Source organism: Tribolium madens, unplaced genomic scaffold (assembly GCF_015345945.1).
Source record: "Tribolium madens isolate multiple individuals breed KSU strain unplaced genomic scaffold, Tmad_KSU_1.1 Scaffold_20;HRSCAF=117;Tcas5.2_LG4, whole genome shotgun sequence".
NCBI lineage: Eukaryota > Metazoa > Arthropoda > Insecta > Coleoptera > Tenebrionidae > Tribolium > Tribolium madens.
The window spans coordinates 2,498,605-2,510,348 of record NW_025400985.1 but is presented as its reverse complement, the minus strand read 5'-3'; the positions used below and the strand labels follow the sequence as shown (position 1 = coordinate 2,510,348).

The 11,744-nt window shown below is 34.0% G+C and overlaps 3 protein-coding genes across 4 annotated transcripts in view; 2 read left to right on the top strand and 1 right to left on the bottom strand.

The window, feature by feature from the left end:
• The window catches only part of LOC123005993 (cholecystokinin receptor-like), a 38,013-nt gene extending 36,891 nt beyond the window's left edge, over positions 1 to 1,122 (top strand). The window contains exon 6 of the mRNA XM_044400110.1: positions 550 to 1,122. Coding sequence (XP_044256045.1) covers positions 550 to 1,079 — 530 coding nt within the window. The 3' untranslated portion in view covers positions 1,080 to 1,122. The remainder of the gene's footprint in view (positions 1 to 549) is intronic.
• Positions 1,123 to 1,381: 259 nt separating this feature from the next.
• LOC123004641 (sorting nexin-25) lies at positions 1,382 to 7,790 on the bottom strand. 2 transcript variants are annotated; one of them, XM_044397990.1, is made up of 8 exons: positions 7,647 to 7,790; positions 7,384 to 7,600; positions 7,161 to 7,336; positions 6,982 to 7,116; positions 5,362 to 6,934; positions 5,181 to 5,314; positions 1,795 to 2,341; positions 1,382 to 1,749 (listed from the first exon to the last, which is right to left on the bottom strand). In XM_044397990.1, the coding sequence occupies exons 2-8, from the start codon at positions 7,597 to 7,599 to the stop codon at positions 1,702 to 1,704; spliced, it is 2,829 nt and encodes a 942-aa protein (XP_044253925.1). In that variant the 5' UTR covers position 7,600; positions 7,647 to 7,790; the 3' UTR covers positions 1,382 to 1,701. The 2 variants fall into 2 exon arrangements, with proteins under 2 accessions (XP_044253925.1, XP_044253924.1); XM_044397989.1 differs by having other exon boundaries at positions 7,654 to 7,768.
• A 1,220-nt stretch (positions 7,791 to 9,010) lies between these two features.
• Positions 9,011 to 11,744, top strand: part of LOC123005393 (arylsulfatase B-like) — a 5,722-nt gene continuing 2,988 nt past the window's right edge. Inside the window, exons 1-3 of the mRNA XM_044399117.1 lie at positions 9,011 to 9,140; positions 9,447 to 9,606; positions 9,827 to 10,053. Coding sequence (XP_044255052.1) covers positions 9,039 to 9,140; positions 9,447 to 9,606; positions 9,827 to 10,053 — 489 coding nt within the window. The 5' untranslated portion in view covers positions 9,011 to 9,038. The remainder of the gene's footprint in view (positions 9,141 to 9,446; positions 9,607 to 9,826; positions 10,054 to 11,744) is intronic.

The following is an 11,744-nucleotide window of genomic DNA, read 5'->3' as shown; positions in this document are numbered from 1 at the left end:
TTAAGTTATTGAACTTTTAACAAACGCCTTCCTTTTTTTATATTTGCAAATGCAACACACTAAAAATATGTTACAACCTTATTGCTTGTACCTTCTTCTTTGCGGTAGTAAAAAAAATATTTATATTAATTTTTGTGTAATAAATTTTAGCTTAAAAACATTGTCAAAAAAATCTACATCCAAAAACTCTAAGTAGCATATAGTGTTTCATTTAAAAAAAAACACAAGTTTGTATTGTAACTTATTTTTGAGACACGCTGTATAGTTGAAAATAATTTTAGGCGATGGACTAGATTAGTATCTATCAATGTTCTATATATTTTTTTTCAATTTTACCATTTAAAGGTCAACTCGCTGGAACACCCTGTATATTTTACAATCTTTTTTTAGCACGCTGTATCCCCGGTATGGATTTTGAGCCTCCATTGCCTTGGAAACGACCCATTAGATCAACAAATCGCTCGTTTCCGAGGTAACGGACCCTCAAAACCCCAGAAACTGCTCGTTTCCAAGGTAACAGGACTCAAAATCCCTACTTTTTGGTTCCAGTGAACGGCGCTGTGGACGTGTACATCAACCTGCATGGGTCGTCTACCACCAGCCGTTGGAGCAAACGCCACAACCCCAATTGGCGGCAACTGCGCCACAATTGGTCGCAAGAGTCCTCAAGTCCGGGTACCGGATCGCAGAAATACACTCCGGGTCTCCGGCGTACCAACGCCGAACGCAGTCTTCTTAATAAGAAGCGCGTCATAAAAATGCTTTTCGCCGTAGTTTTGGAGTTTTTCATTTGTTGGACTCCACTCTATGTTATTAACACAATCGTCTTGTTTGATTCTTCCGTTATTTATAACAATCTAGGATATAAAGCTATCACTTTCTTTCAGTTGCTGGCGTATTGTTCGAGTTGCTGCAATCCGATAACTTATTGTTTCATGAATTGTGGATTTAGAAAGTCGTTTTTAAATCTTTTCAAGTGTTTGAAAAAGTCGAGGAACTTCGGAGTGAATAACAGCGAGATTAATATGGAGACGAAGTGGACGAATCGGTGCTCGGAAAACACGGATTTTTGTAGATAAACTGTGTAATTACTTTTGGGCAAATAAACGGTGATTAAATATATCTGCTTTTTTTAAGTATTACAACAAAATATCGGTTATTAGCGCTTCGAATTCCTAGTAAAAAATGCAAACAAAAAGCTTCTTGTAAGTCTTAAAGAAAAAACGGTATTTATTACGTGCAAAAAACAAAACCTTGAGACTGTTTTAAAATATGAAAGGTCGACTTGCAAATATTTATTTTGTCAAAAAAATTTACCGACAAATCACTGACTCACCCATGTATAATCCTAATTATAAAATAAATGAAGTCATTATAAAACTCATTTTTGTATAATTTATTTACATAAAATTACATTGTATTAGGTATGTTGTTTGTTTACAAAAAGTACAGAAAATAAATTAATTTCTTTGGTAATGTTATTTAAAAAAAATAATACTGTGTTTAACGAAACAACACCAAGTATTACAATTTTCTCACATTTAATCTATATCACTAAGTCACATTTATTTACATATCTAGTGCCTCACGTAGTACTTGAACAAAACTTTGGGAAAAATTGACAGCCACACATCAATTTTTTCGAGTCTTTTTCGATAAAACAATTCTAAAAATATGCTCCTCTTAAAAAATGATATTTCGTTAACTGATTTCCGGGAACGCAGCATCCATCAAAACCTCAAAAATCTCCTACAAACCAACATTTACACTCCCCTCAACCCTCCAGAAACTTACATAAAGCAACTGCTTGTTCATATTCTTCTCCTGGAACGCATCAAACACCTTCCTCGCCCCACTTTTCGCAGCATTCGCCCCAACCAAAGTCGTCAGCAATTCCGGAACGTTACTTACAAACAAAACTTGTGCTTCACGCGCCGTCCTTATTTTTTCATTGGCAGTTCGCATTGGCCCCGCACTCGCCAAACTGCCCCCAGGCCAGAAATTCTTCAAAATCAGAGTCACGTAATAGTGGAGCATTTGCTCGGAAAACCACCACGAGATGGTCTCGTAAATCTGACGATTGATATTACGCCCATATGTCACTTGGACAAACCCAATCAACGTCTTGCGGAGATACTTGAACACCCCTCGCATGTCAAAAAGCTCCCCCAAGAGGGCGTACAAAGGCTCAGCGATGGTGTCTTTCGAATCGTCGTAGAATCGGCCGTTTATTTTGACGAAATCGACGGTATCGCCGGATTCGGGGGCCAAACATTGCGAAATGTCTTCTTCTTCGCTTTCTTTGAGGACCAAAGAACCGTCCTTACTTTGCTCACTTCCGCTGGAAAATTTCAGTTTTTTTCAGGATTTCCCCGGGGGCAATTATGGTGTACGATTAGGGAATTATTTGGAATTACTTAGGATTCCTGGGAAGTACTCATGTGAATGCGCTTGCGTTTACTAGATTAACGCATGCGCATTATACCTTATTATTTTGATATACCTAATATTATTTACTCATTAAAAAAAAGATTAAATAAAATAGCAAAACCTACAAAACGAAACTTGAGCAATTTTGAAATATTATCATAATATGGAATATAAATAAAAAACTTATGTAAATATTAAAAAATAATAGCAGGAAATTATTCGATCAAGTTTATTTTTATTTAAATTTGGAATTAAACATATGTTTGTGGAATTATTTAGAAGTAATTAAAAAATAATTACATTATTAGCTTTCTCATAGTTGAGATTCAAAATTTTGTAAATATTTTACAGCTTCATAAATTGCAAGAAAAAAAAAATACTATTTATTACCGCGTTTCTTCATGGACTTCAAGAGTGTTACACATTTAAGAATGTTTAGTAACTAAAAATTCGCTTATTTTTATTTCTTTTTGGTGTTATTTTTTTTCTCGTAATTTTTATACCTGTAAGCTTGTCTGACTTTTTTGACACCCGAAATAATTAACAGTTCCATTTTGTTCTGTTCAAAAGACCTTTTTAAATTAATCATGATCAAATTAAAATAATAATAGTTAATAGTAGACTCGGATTAAAAACTGATTTTGTAATAGGTATTTGTTCTTAATATTTTTTCTACAGCGTGTCTTAAAATGATTTTTATTTTTTTGTGCCGCTCCACTCTTTTTGAATCAGATACTTCTGTCAACAGTGACTGACAATTGAAATAAATCTACATTGAGGTGAATTAGATTCAATAGTTTTTAAAGCGGCAAAACATAAGTTTTGCATAGAAATTCCATAAGCGATTCGATGAAAATCATTTTAAAACATATTGTAAATTTTATGGATTATTTATTTTTAGTTACATTTTTATTACTTTACTTGAGAATTTGTTTTATCTTACGTTTTCAAATTTTAATTTTTTGTGTTTGATTGTGTTTATTTTCTTTTACCTAATATTATTTATTTTTTATGTTATGCATGGAAATTCCATAAGCGAGTCGATGAAAATCATTTTAATACATATTGTAAATTTTATGGATTATTTATTTTTATTTACATTTTTATTACTTTACTTCGGAATTTGTTTTAGGTTACGTTTTCAAATTAATTTTTTGTTTGATTGTGTTTATTTTCTTTTACCTAATATTATGCAGGGTAAAATGCCATATAAGGTAAGATACCAGGAACATGGAAAAATGTTAAAAAAAAATATCTATAAAAATTTCGAAGATTATGAGAGTTTAAAATTTGCACTTTGACTCTATTTATTTCTGTTGGAAAAATAATTTTCCAAGTTTTTTGCTATAGGTTATTAAAAGAGGAAACAAGGAAGCTATATCCTAAATTGTAACTCTGTTCAATGTTATTTGTGGCTTTTATGGGCAAAATTTTTGTACCATCACTGAATAATTGTAAAAAACATATACAAGATCATTAGTATCATTAAATAGACATAAAATCTCAATTGTCAAAAATAAATGTCAAAATCTTTTGACAGATAGAATTTTTTAAACATTTTTTCCATGTTACTTGAAATTTTTCCCTGGGGCGCGAGTTCTGGAGAATCCTGTATATACAGTGAACGGCAAAATTATGGAATAATAAGCAAAAACGCTGAAACATGTCAATATTCTTTGTAAAAGATACAAAATTCTCAACTTGATTTAAAACTGTTTGATTGTATATTTGTTTGTTTTTTGTTAATATCGAAACTTAGCTTTCTTACTTTTTGAATAATTTTTTTTCGAAAATTTTATGTGACTTGTATAGTAATTTTGGTGTTGTCATTTCGAAAATTAAAAGTTCTATCAAAATGGCTAAAGAAAATTTGGGTTTTCATTTTAAAACAATATCGAAAATGTCATTGTTCAAAAACTAAAAAGTGTAAAATTAAAATTTTAAAGTTGAGAATTGAGTATTTTTTAAAAAGAAAACTGACCTGTTCGCTTGCCTGTTGGTTATTTTGTCCACAACAAAATATTTTTTATTTTAATAAGATTATTCCATAATTTTGCCGCTCACGCTATACAGGGGTGCACCAGAACTCGCGCCCCAGAGAAAAATTTCAAGAAAGATAAGATACCAGGAACATTTTTTAGAATTATTTAATAAAGGTAAAAAAAGTTGCCAATAAAAGCCACAAATAACATTGAACAGAGTTACAATTTTGTTGTTTCCTCTACTAGTAACCTGTAAAACTTGGAGAGTTTTTTTTCCAACAGAAATAAATAGAGTCAAAGTGCAAAATTTAAACTCTCATAACTTTGAAATTTTTATAGATAATTTTTTTAACATTTTTCCATGTTCCTGGTATCTTACCCTATATGGTTTTTTTCTCTGGGGCGCGAATTCTGGCGCACCCTGCATAGTAATAAAAACCAAAAGATTTAAAAAATTAAAAACTATAAAAAGTAACTACATACAATTTTAGAGGAATTTTGTAATATTTTACATATTATAATATMGAATACACTCTTATAGTAAAAAACTTACACAAACAAAAAAAAAATAATATCAAGCCGAGACTATAATAAAAATCCCATATATTTCTACTTTTATTTAAATTTGTAATTATTTAGGCATGGAAATATTTGGGATTATTTGGAATTCCTTGGCATTATATGAGATTATTTTGGAAATAATAAATGGGATTATGGTGTACAAAATTGAGCAGCGGTTTACCCCCCGCATTTTCCCGATCGACTTACCTTTTGAATAGTGTGGAAAACGAAAATCGCGATTTTTTCGGACTAGGAGTGGAATGTTTCAAATGGTCAGAACTGGGGCTTAAAAATGAATAAACCGCCTCACTTTGGTTCAATTTATCATCAGTCAAAATAAACTGAAATTTATGAAATCAACCCCTTGTATTTCTCCGACAAAACTCACATCTAAATACTTCTGTATCTGTTGCTTGGCCTTCTCCAGCGAGCTCTTGTCGGTTTTCCCAAACAAAAACTTAAACGTGTTTGAGGGTAGCTCAAGATTGCGTAATTCCGAACACAATGGTCTTAATTTTCGGTTCAATTCCTGAAACTGAGTCAAACTCCGACACACAACCCATCCGGTGCTGATCGTCTCCTCATTGGACTCCTCTTCGGCCATGTGCACCACTAGGACAAACTGGAGTGGTTCCCGTTCGTCTGGAACCTCCGCTGATTGCACAACTGTCCTCCACTTTCCCAAATTTTCACCCCAAACTTCAGTTCGATTCAAATGAGCCTCCAATTGCCTCCTCTCCCCCTGCAACCACTCCACCTCCTTCTCCAATTTACTCAAAACTTTCGATTCGGGTCGAAGCGACGATCGCAATGCTTGTAATGCTTGTGTTTTGTTACTGAGACGTTCTTCTAATTGGTCCAATTTTTGTTTGGCGTAATTGGAATGATCGCCGACGTTTAAATTCGTGCTATCGACACTTGAAATAGAATCGCCGGAATTTTGGCGTTCTTCAAGCGAACGATCAAGATCCGATATGTCGTCTTCTTTCTCCATTGCTGCAATCATCTCCTTGTAATAATCGCTGATTAAAAACGGCTGATAATATTTATCTTCAAGGGTTTGTACGACTTGTGATTGCACTTCGTAGAACACTTCTGGTCCCTTATCACCCAATAAAAACGCTTCCATGCGTTTTCGGGTGTTTTTATCGACTTTGATCTCCGAAGTTGGGTTGCGTATAAAAGTATAAAAAATTTCGGCGCCTAATTGGTGCCAGTTTTTTCGATGGGCCGTTCGGAGCTCCTCGACGGCGGTCCAATACCGTACCAAATCCTGGCTCGCCAAAGTGTCCAAAAACTGGGACAGGTATTTCCGACCCAAAACATGCTCCAAAATCGACGAAATCGGGAGGGATTTTTTCAAGTCGTCGTTGAATTGGTACCCCAATTCCCACCCAAGACTCGCTAACCTCTTCTCGGACTCCTTTTTCGCCACTGTTAACTGATTTATGTACTTCCTCAGCTTCTTCGCCGCGTTGATGTCCGATTTATTGACTCCTGCTGACGCAAGAACGCTCTTTTCGTTGTCCAAATCGACGCCTTTCGACCGATTCAAGTTCTGCAAAGTGGTCGCTTGCATCAACTTCGTCACCAAACTGTACCTTATTGACTTTAAAGCGTTGATATCGTCGGTTTTCGCGATTATTTTCAGAATATCGTCGAAACTTTTCGCATACTCGAACGCTTTGACGTGGACATTTGCGGCGATTTTTTGCGCTTCGATGTAGTAAATCACGTGGAGGTTGAAGAAATCGGGATCGGTGATGGTGTCCACGAAAGGTTTGAACACCTTGCATGCGAGAATTTCCCGAAGGAAGTACTTTGATGGCGAAAGTGAGTAGCTGCGAGGCAGGAGAAACATGATAAATAATTCACTCGCTGATCTTATGTAACTCATTTCCTTGTCGGAGGACATGACATGGGGTGACAAGACGAAAACAGGGGGCCGGTCACTATCAATCCTATCAAGAAAAAAATTACCAAAAATTACAATGAAAAAAATACTAACACGGCCGATTTCGCTTCGCGAATTTTCTCAAAATGATTGGTGATTTTTGAGACTATGTCACACGCTATGAGTTTGGCATGATCCACTCGGGAAAAACGGTCATGTAGGATCTCGATGGCCCCCCACAGGTCCTCCCTAAAACCCCCAATTACTCCACACAACAACAAACATAAACTGACCTGATATTTTCACCCAACGTTTCCCAATTGTACGCATATTCCTTCAAATACACCAAAATGTAATCCCGGACGATAAAATCCAACAATTGTTGTAGTAAACTATCGACAGTGCGTCCAAAAATCTGATTAAAATGGGCTTGAGGAGTCTTGGTAGTGTTTGAGGACTCAAAATCGCGCTACGGGTTTTTCTTTTATAAAAAATTGAAATTAAAACAATCCTCACCATTAAACTTATACGAAAATTCTCAATGTCTTTTAGAGTGTGCTCCGCCCCCACTGTAGCCATATGGCGCGAAGACAGCTTTACATGAACCCAAATAACGATCCCAAGGCTCGATAGAATCACCCCAAGTGTTAATAAAGTAAAAAGGAAGTATGAGAGACATGTTGAAAAGATTAAAGAGACTCCAAGGCATGCAAATGTGACATAAACGTACATCCTGGAAAAAATAACCTAAAAAAAACTCTTACAAAAAAATCACTTACGTCTCACTTGTGAATCATTATAATGAATTAAGACTTGATAACGAAGTCATTGTTTAATTATCAATTACAAAAATGTTTCCTCAAAACAGAATCAGCTGATAAAAATGGAATCAATGGAATGATTAGACAACCAGTAATACACACGCGCAAGCGTATTTGTAGTTGTATAACTGATAATTTAACTAATTACTTGATCCATTTTTTTCGGGGTAAAGAACAACAGTGTTACCATCCGGAATTTAGAGATTTTTCCAAAAAAAATGCGTGGGAAAGTGTAAACTTTTACTCTCCTAATGTCATTATATAATTAGACATGAATGAGTTGCACAATATGCAACAATGCAACGAGATCATGTGCTAAAAATATGTTCCGGGTTTCCGGGGGGAAAAACCTGAAGCGATTTTCCAGATTCTACTATAAATCTTATTCTTATCCAGTTTCCTGATTGTAAAGAATTAGGAAATGGGTACCCAAATAAATCAGATATTTTGTGAGTCATGTTACCACTTTTTTCAATATTGATTAAGATGGAAAAACCGGTTTTAAAACATCAACAATAGCTGGTAATAAAAATAGAAGCCATTCTTTACAGCTTGTTAATTTTTTTACCAAAAAAATTTCATTGTCACTTTAATTAAAATATCAAAATTTTATGCAATTAATTAGTTTAAATGAGATGGTAATCAATGCACTGACTGAATCAGATAAAATAATGTCGTTTTTTCAGCAATTTCAGTCACGTGTGGCTTTTCAAAATAATCAAGTGGTCCCATACATATTTTAATAAAAATTCCATTAAAACCATTTTGTAACCATTAACCTTTGAGGATAATAAGATTCGTATTATGTAATTTTGAAGAGTGTTTTTTGTATGAATTTCACTCTAGTCAAACTTTGCATTCTAATGAAAAATTTATGTCTTTGGTCACTTTTTCATGCAGGTCGCGAGTTTCAAGGATAAACGTACGGAAACTAATAAATCAAAATAACGCCCCAAGCAGAAAAGATCTCGTTTAATGATAGGAAAAAAATGACCCAAAAAAATTTTCTTGATTGTAATTTGAGAAAAAAAAATATAACAAAACTCGACCGACAATTTTATGTTATTATGTAACATTTGACGTCAATTTAAAAATCAGGTGAAAAGCGAAAGTTCATGACGCACTTTTAACATCTCGAAAATTGCCAAATTTTCCGGATTCTGGCAAATGTGACGTCGGTTTCGGTTAACCAATTTTCTATTCTCCGGCGATTCCAATGACGTAGAAGCAACACCACGGAGTGATTGTGTTTTTGAAACCCCACTCCCATCAAAGGTATAAAATAATTTTTCCGCAAGAATAACCATTTAGACACATTTCAAAAGCTCGACGAACAACTACCCTGCAAAAATGTGGTGGTTGTGCAAAATTTTTATTTTCGGTGTTGTGATCGTGGCTAGTTTCGCCCAAACGAAGAAACCAAACATTATAGTGATAGTGGCCGACGATATGGTAATTATTTTGTGTAGTTAAGGGTGATGAAAAATCGACCTAGTTGTGAGGGATTGTCCCGGATCACCGTGCATGACAATTTGCGATTTTTTTCACATTCTCTTTCATTAGAACAAGTTCATTTCGTTGCCTTGAAAGTACTACAATCGCGACTTAATCATGACATTCAAATCGGTGTAATTAAGACAAATTATTGAGTAAAAAGTCAATGAACTAGGATTTTAATCTGTACTTAAACTTGAGCCCGTCTGGAGGTCGGGTTCGGGGAATCCCAAATTCTATTGTAATATTTTTTTGTTAATTTAGGGCTTTAACGACGTGGGTTTTCACGGAAGTAACGAAATCCCGACCCCAAACATCGACGCTTTGGCTTACAACGGCGTCATCCTCAACAGCCACTACACCCAAGCCTTGTGCACCCCTTCTCGCTCCGCCTTCCTCACCGGGAAATACCCCATCCATCTGGGTAAGTTTTATCAAGTTTAAGGTTTGCGGTTCCAATATCAAGGTTTCCGTGACTTTGCTCGCAATTATCTAGAATGCTTTTCTCCGGTCCATCTGATTATTTACAAAAAATTCACAGGAAACTTAACCAAGGTTGCGGTCAGAATTATTCCGCTGTTTCATCCGAAAAATCATTTTTTTCTTATCGTAAGGTTGCCACGCTTCATAATTCGCATTTTCAGGAATGCAACATCTCGTTATACTTGAACCTGAACCATGGGGATTGCCACTGAACGAGACCATTTTGCCGCAGTATTTGAAGAGGAATGGATATGCCACACATGCCATAGGTAAATGGCATTTGGGGTTCTTCCGCAAGGAGTATACGCCGACGTATAGGGGTTTTGACTCACATTTTGGGTACTGGCAGGGATTGCAGGATTATTATCAACACACTGTGCACGCAACCGTAAGTAAAAATCCCCATTTTCGGAGAAAATTTTTAATGATGTGGGAAATTTTTGCTACTACGGTCGAGTTTGCGGTCGAGATTATGAGACTACCAACCGGTTTTGCTTATTGATGAGTCTAATAAGAAGGAAAGAAAATTGATGGCTTGACCGTAAGTGGCGGGAATTCCCTCCAAACAGGCCCGTAACTTCCAATTTTGAGTTGTTTTTAAGAAAAAAAGCACAATTAATAAAAAGTACACGCACTTGAGTTTTTGGCATAATTAATTAAAAAAAATAAATAATACGAGTCCTTCTCTATTATAAACCCGAATTTTCAGTGCTTAAAAAATATAATAAGAATTTTTTAAAAATTATTCCTCATCCTTACCAATATTAAAAACATAAAATACACTAGGCTGTTAACGCACTGAACGCAAAATAGAAAAATATCATTATTTTATAGATTTTACTGCATTCCGCCTTTAAGAAGGTTTTAATATTAATATTATATACTTTATTTTTTGAAGCTCAAAATTTACTGTTTTCTCCCGTGTAAAGAAATTTTGACAACTTTATGGCATTTCTCAATACGAAACGTCAAATTATTTTTAAGTAAGTTTAAGCCTTGTTGAGTCTAATTCGAAGAATAAAAAGTTGTATTCAACTCGTCTTCGTGTAAATCGGATTCTTTATTCCAACTCGTGGATGATAAACCACTCGTTAACATTCGTGGTTTAATAATTCTCTCGTCGAATAAATAATTATAAAATAATATAATACAGCAACAAACATCTTTTTTTTATAAAATTAAGATAATTTAAATTTAATTTATAACAGGCTTTAGAAATTGTTTTAAAAATTAGCGATTTTTAACCAAATACTAAAAMCAGACATTACAAAGTGACTTCTGCCATTTCAAAAAGCTAAAAAATAAATATTTTTTTATTTGAAACAATTTTCCAAAACAACAAAGAATAAATATTATTTCAAACATTTGTTATTATTATGTGCCATTGCTGACTTGTTTATTAGCAAAAACATGGTCTAATAATAATAATAATAACTAATAATAAAAGAGAGACAGAAATCGTAATTAAAAGTGCAACAAACACAGAAAAATCTCAAAATATAAGCACATCTTTGATTGCAACATGAATTTTGGTTGTATCATACATTAGTAAACTAAAAAAAGTTATGAAATAAGTCCTTTTTTATTGATATAATTATTATGAAAACCAAATTATTAGCGTATACCAATTGAAGCAGCAAAGACGATTAAAAATAAGCGATTAAGCTATTTTTTCCAAAATAAAAATAAACCAAACGCTTGTGTTAAAATCCGAAAAAAACCTCTATTTTTGTGTTGAATTTTCCAATCAAAAAAAAAGTAGAAATCAATGAAAAAAATTGTAAACATTGTTATTTAAAAGCATTTTCTACCCAAAGACAATAAAAAAGTTTAAACAACTCAAACTTAATAAAAAAAAATCAGCAGACCAACTAAAGTAGAAAAAATGTTAGAAATAAGCAATTTTTGTGCAAAATAATTTCCGTTTATAGTTATTTTTGTTACAAGTAYCTAAAATACAGTTTTTGCAAACRAATMGTTGCTGCTTCCGGACGAGGCAAAGCCGAGTCTGGGCTAGCATATAAGTCTGCAAAAACTTTTTACAAACGTGTTACAAACATTTTTTTCTTAAAGCTTCCA

Coding starts and splice junctions, on each gene's coding strand:
- LOC123004641 (XM_044397989.1), bottom strand. Junction 7,337..7,383: donor ATTTTCGTATAAGTTTAATG/GTGAGGATTGTT, acceptor AAAAACCCGTAG/CGCGATTTTGAGTCCTCAAA. Junction 1,750..1,794: donor TGAACAAGCAGTTGCTTTAT/GTAAGTTTCTGG, acceptor GTTGGTTTGTAG/GAGATTTTTGAGGTTTTGAT.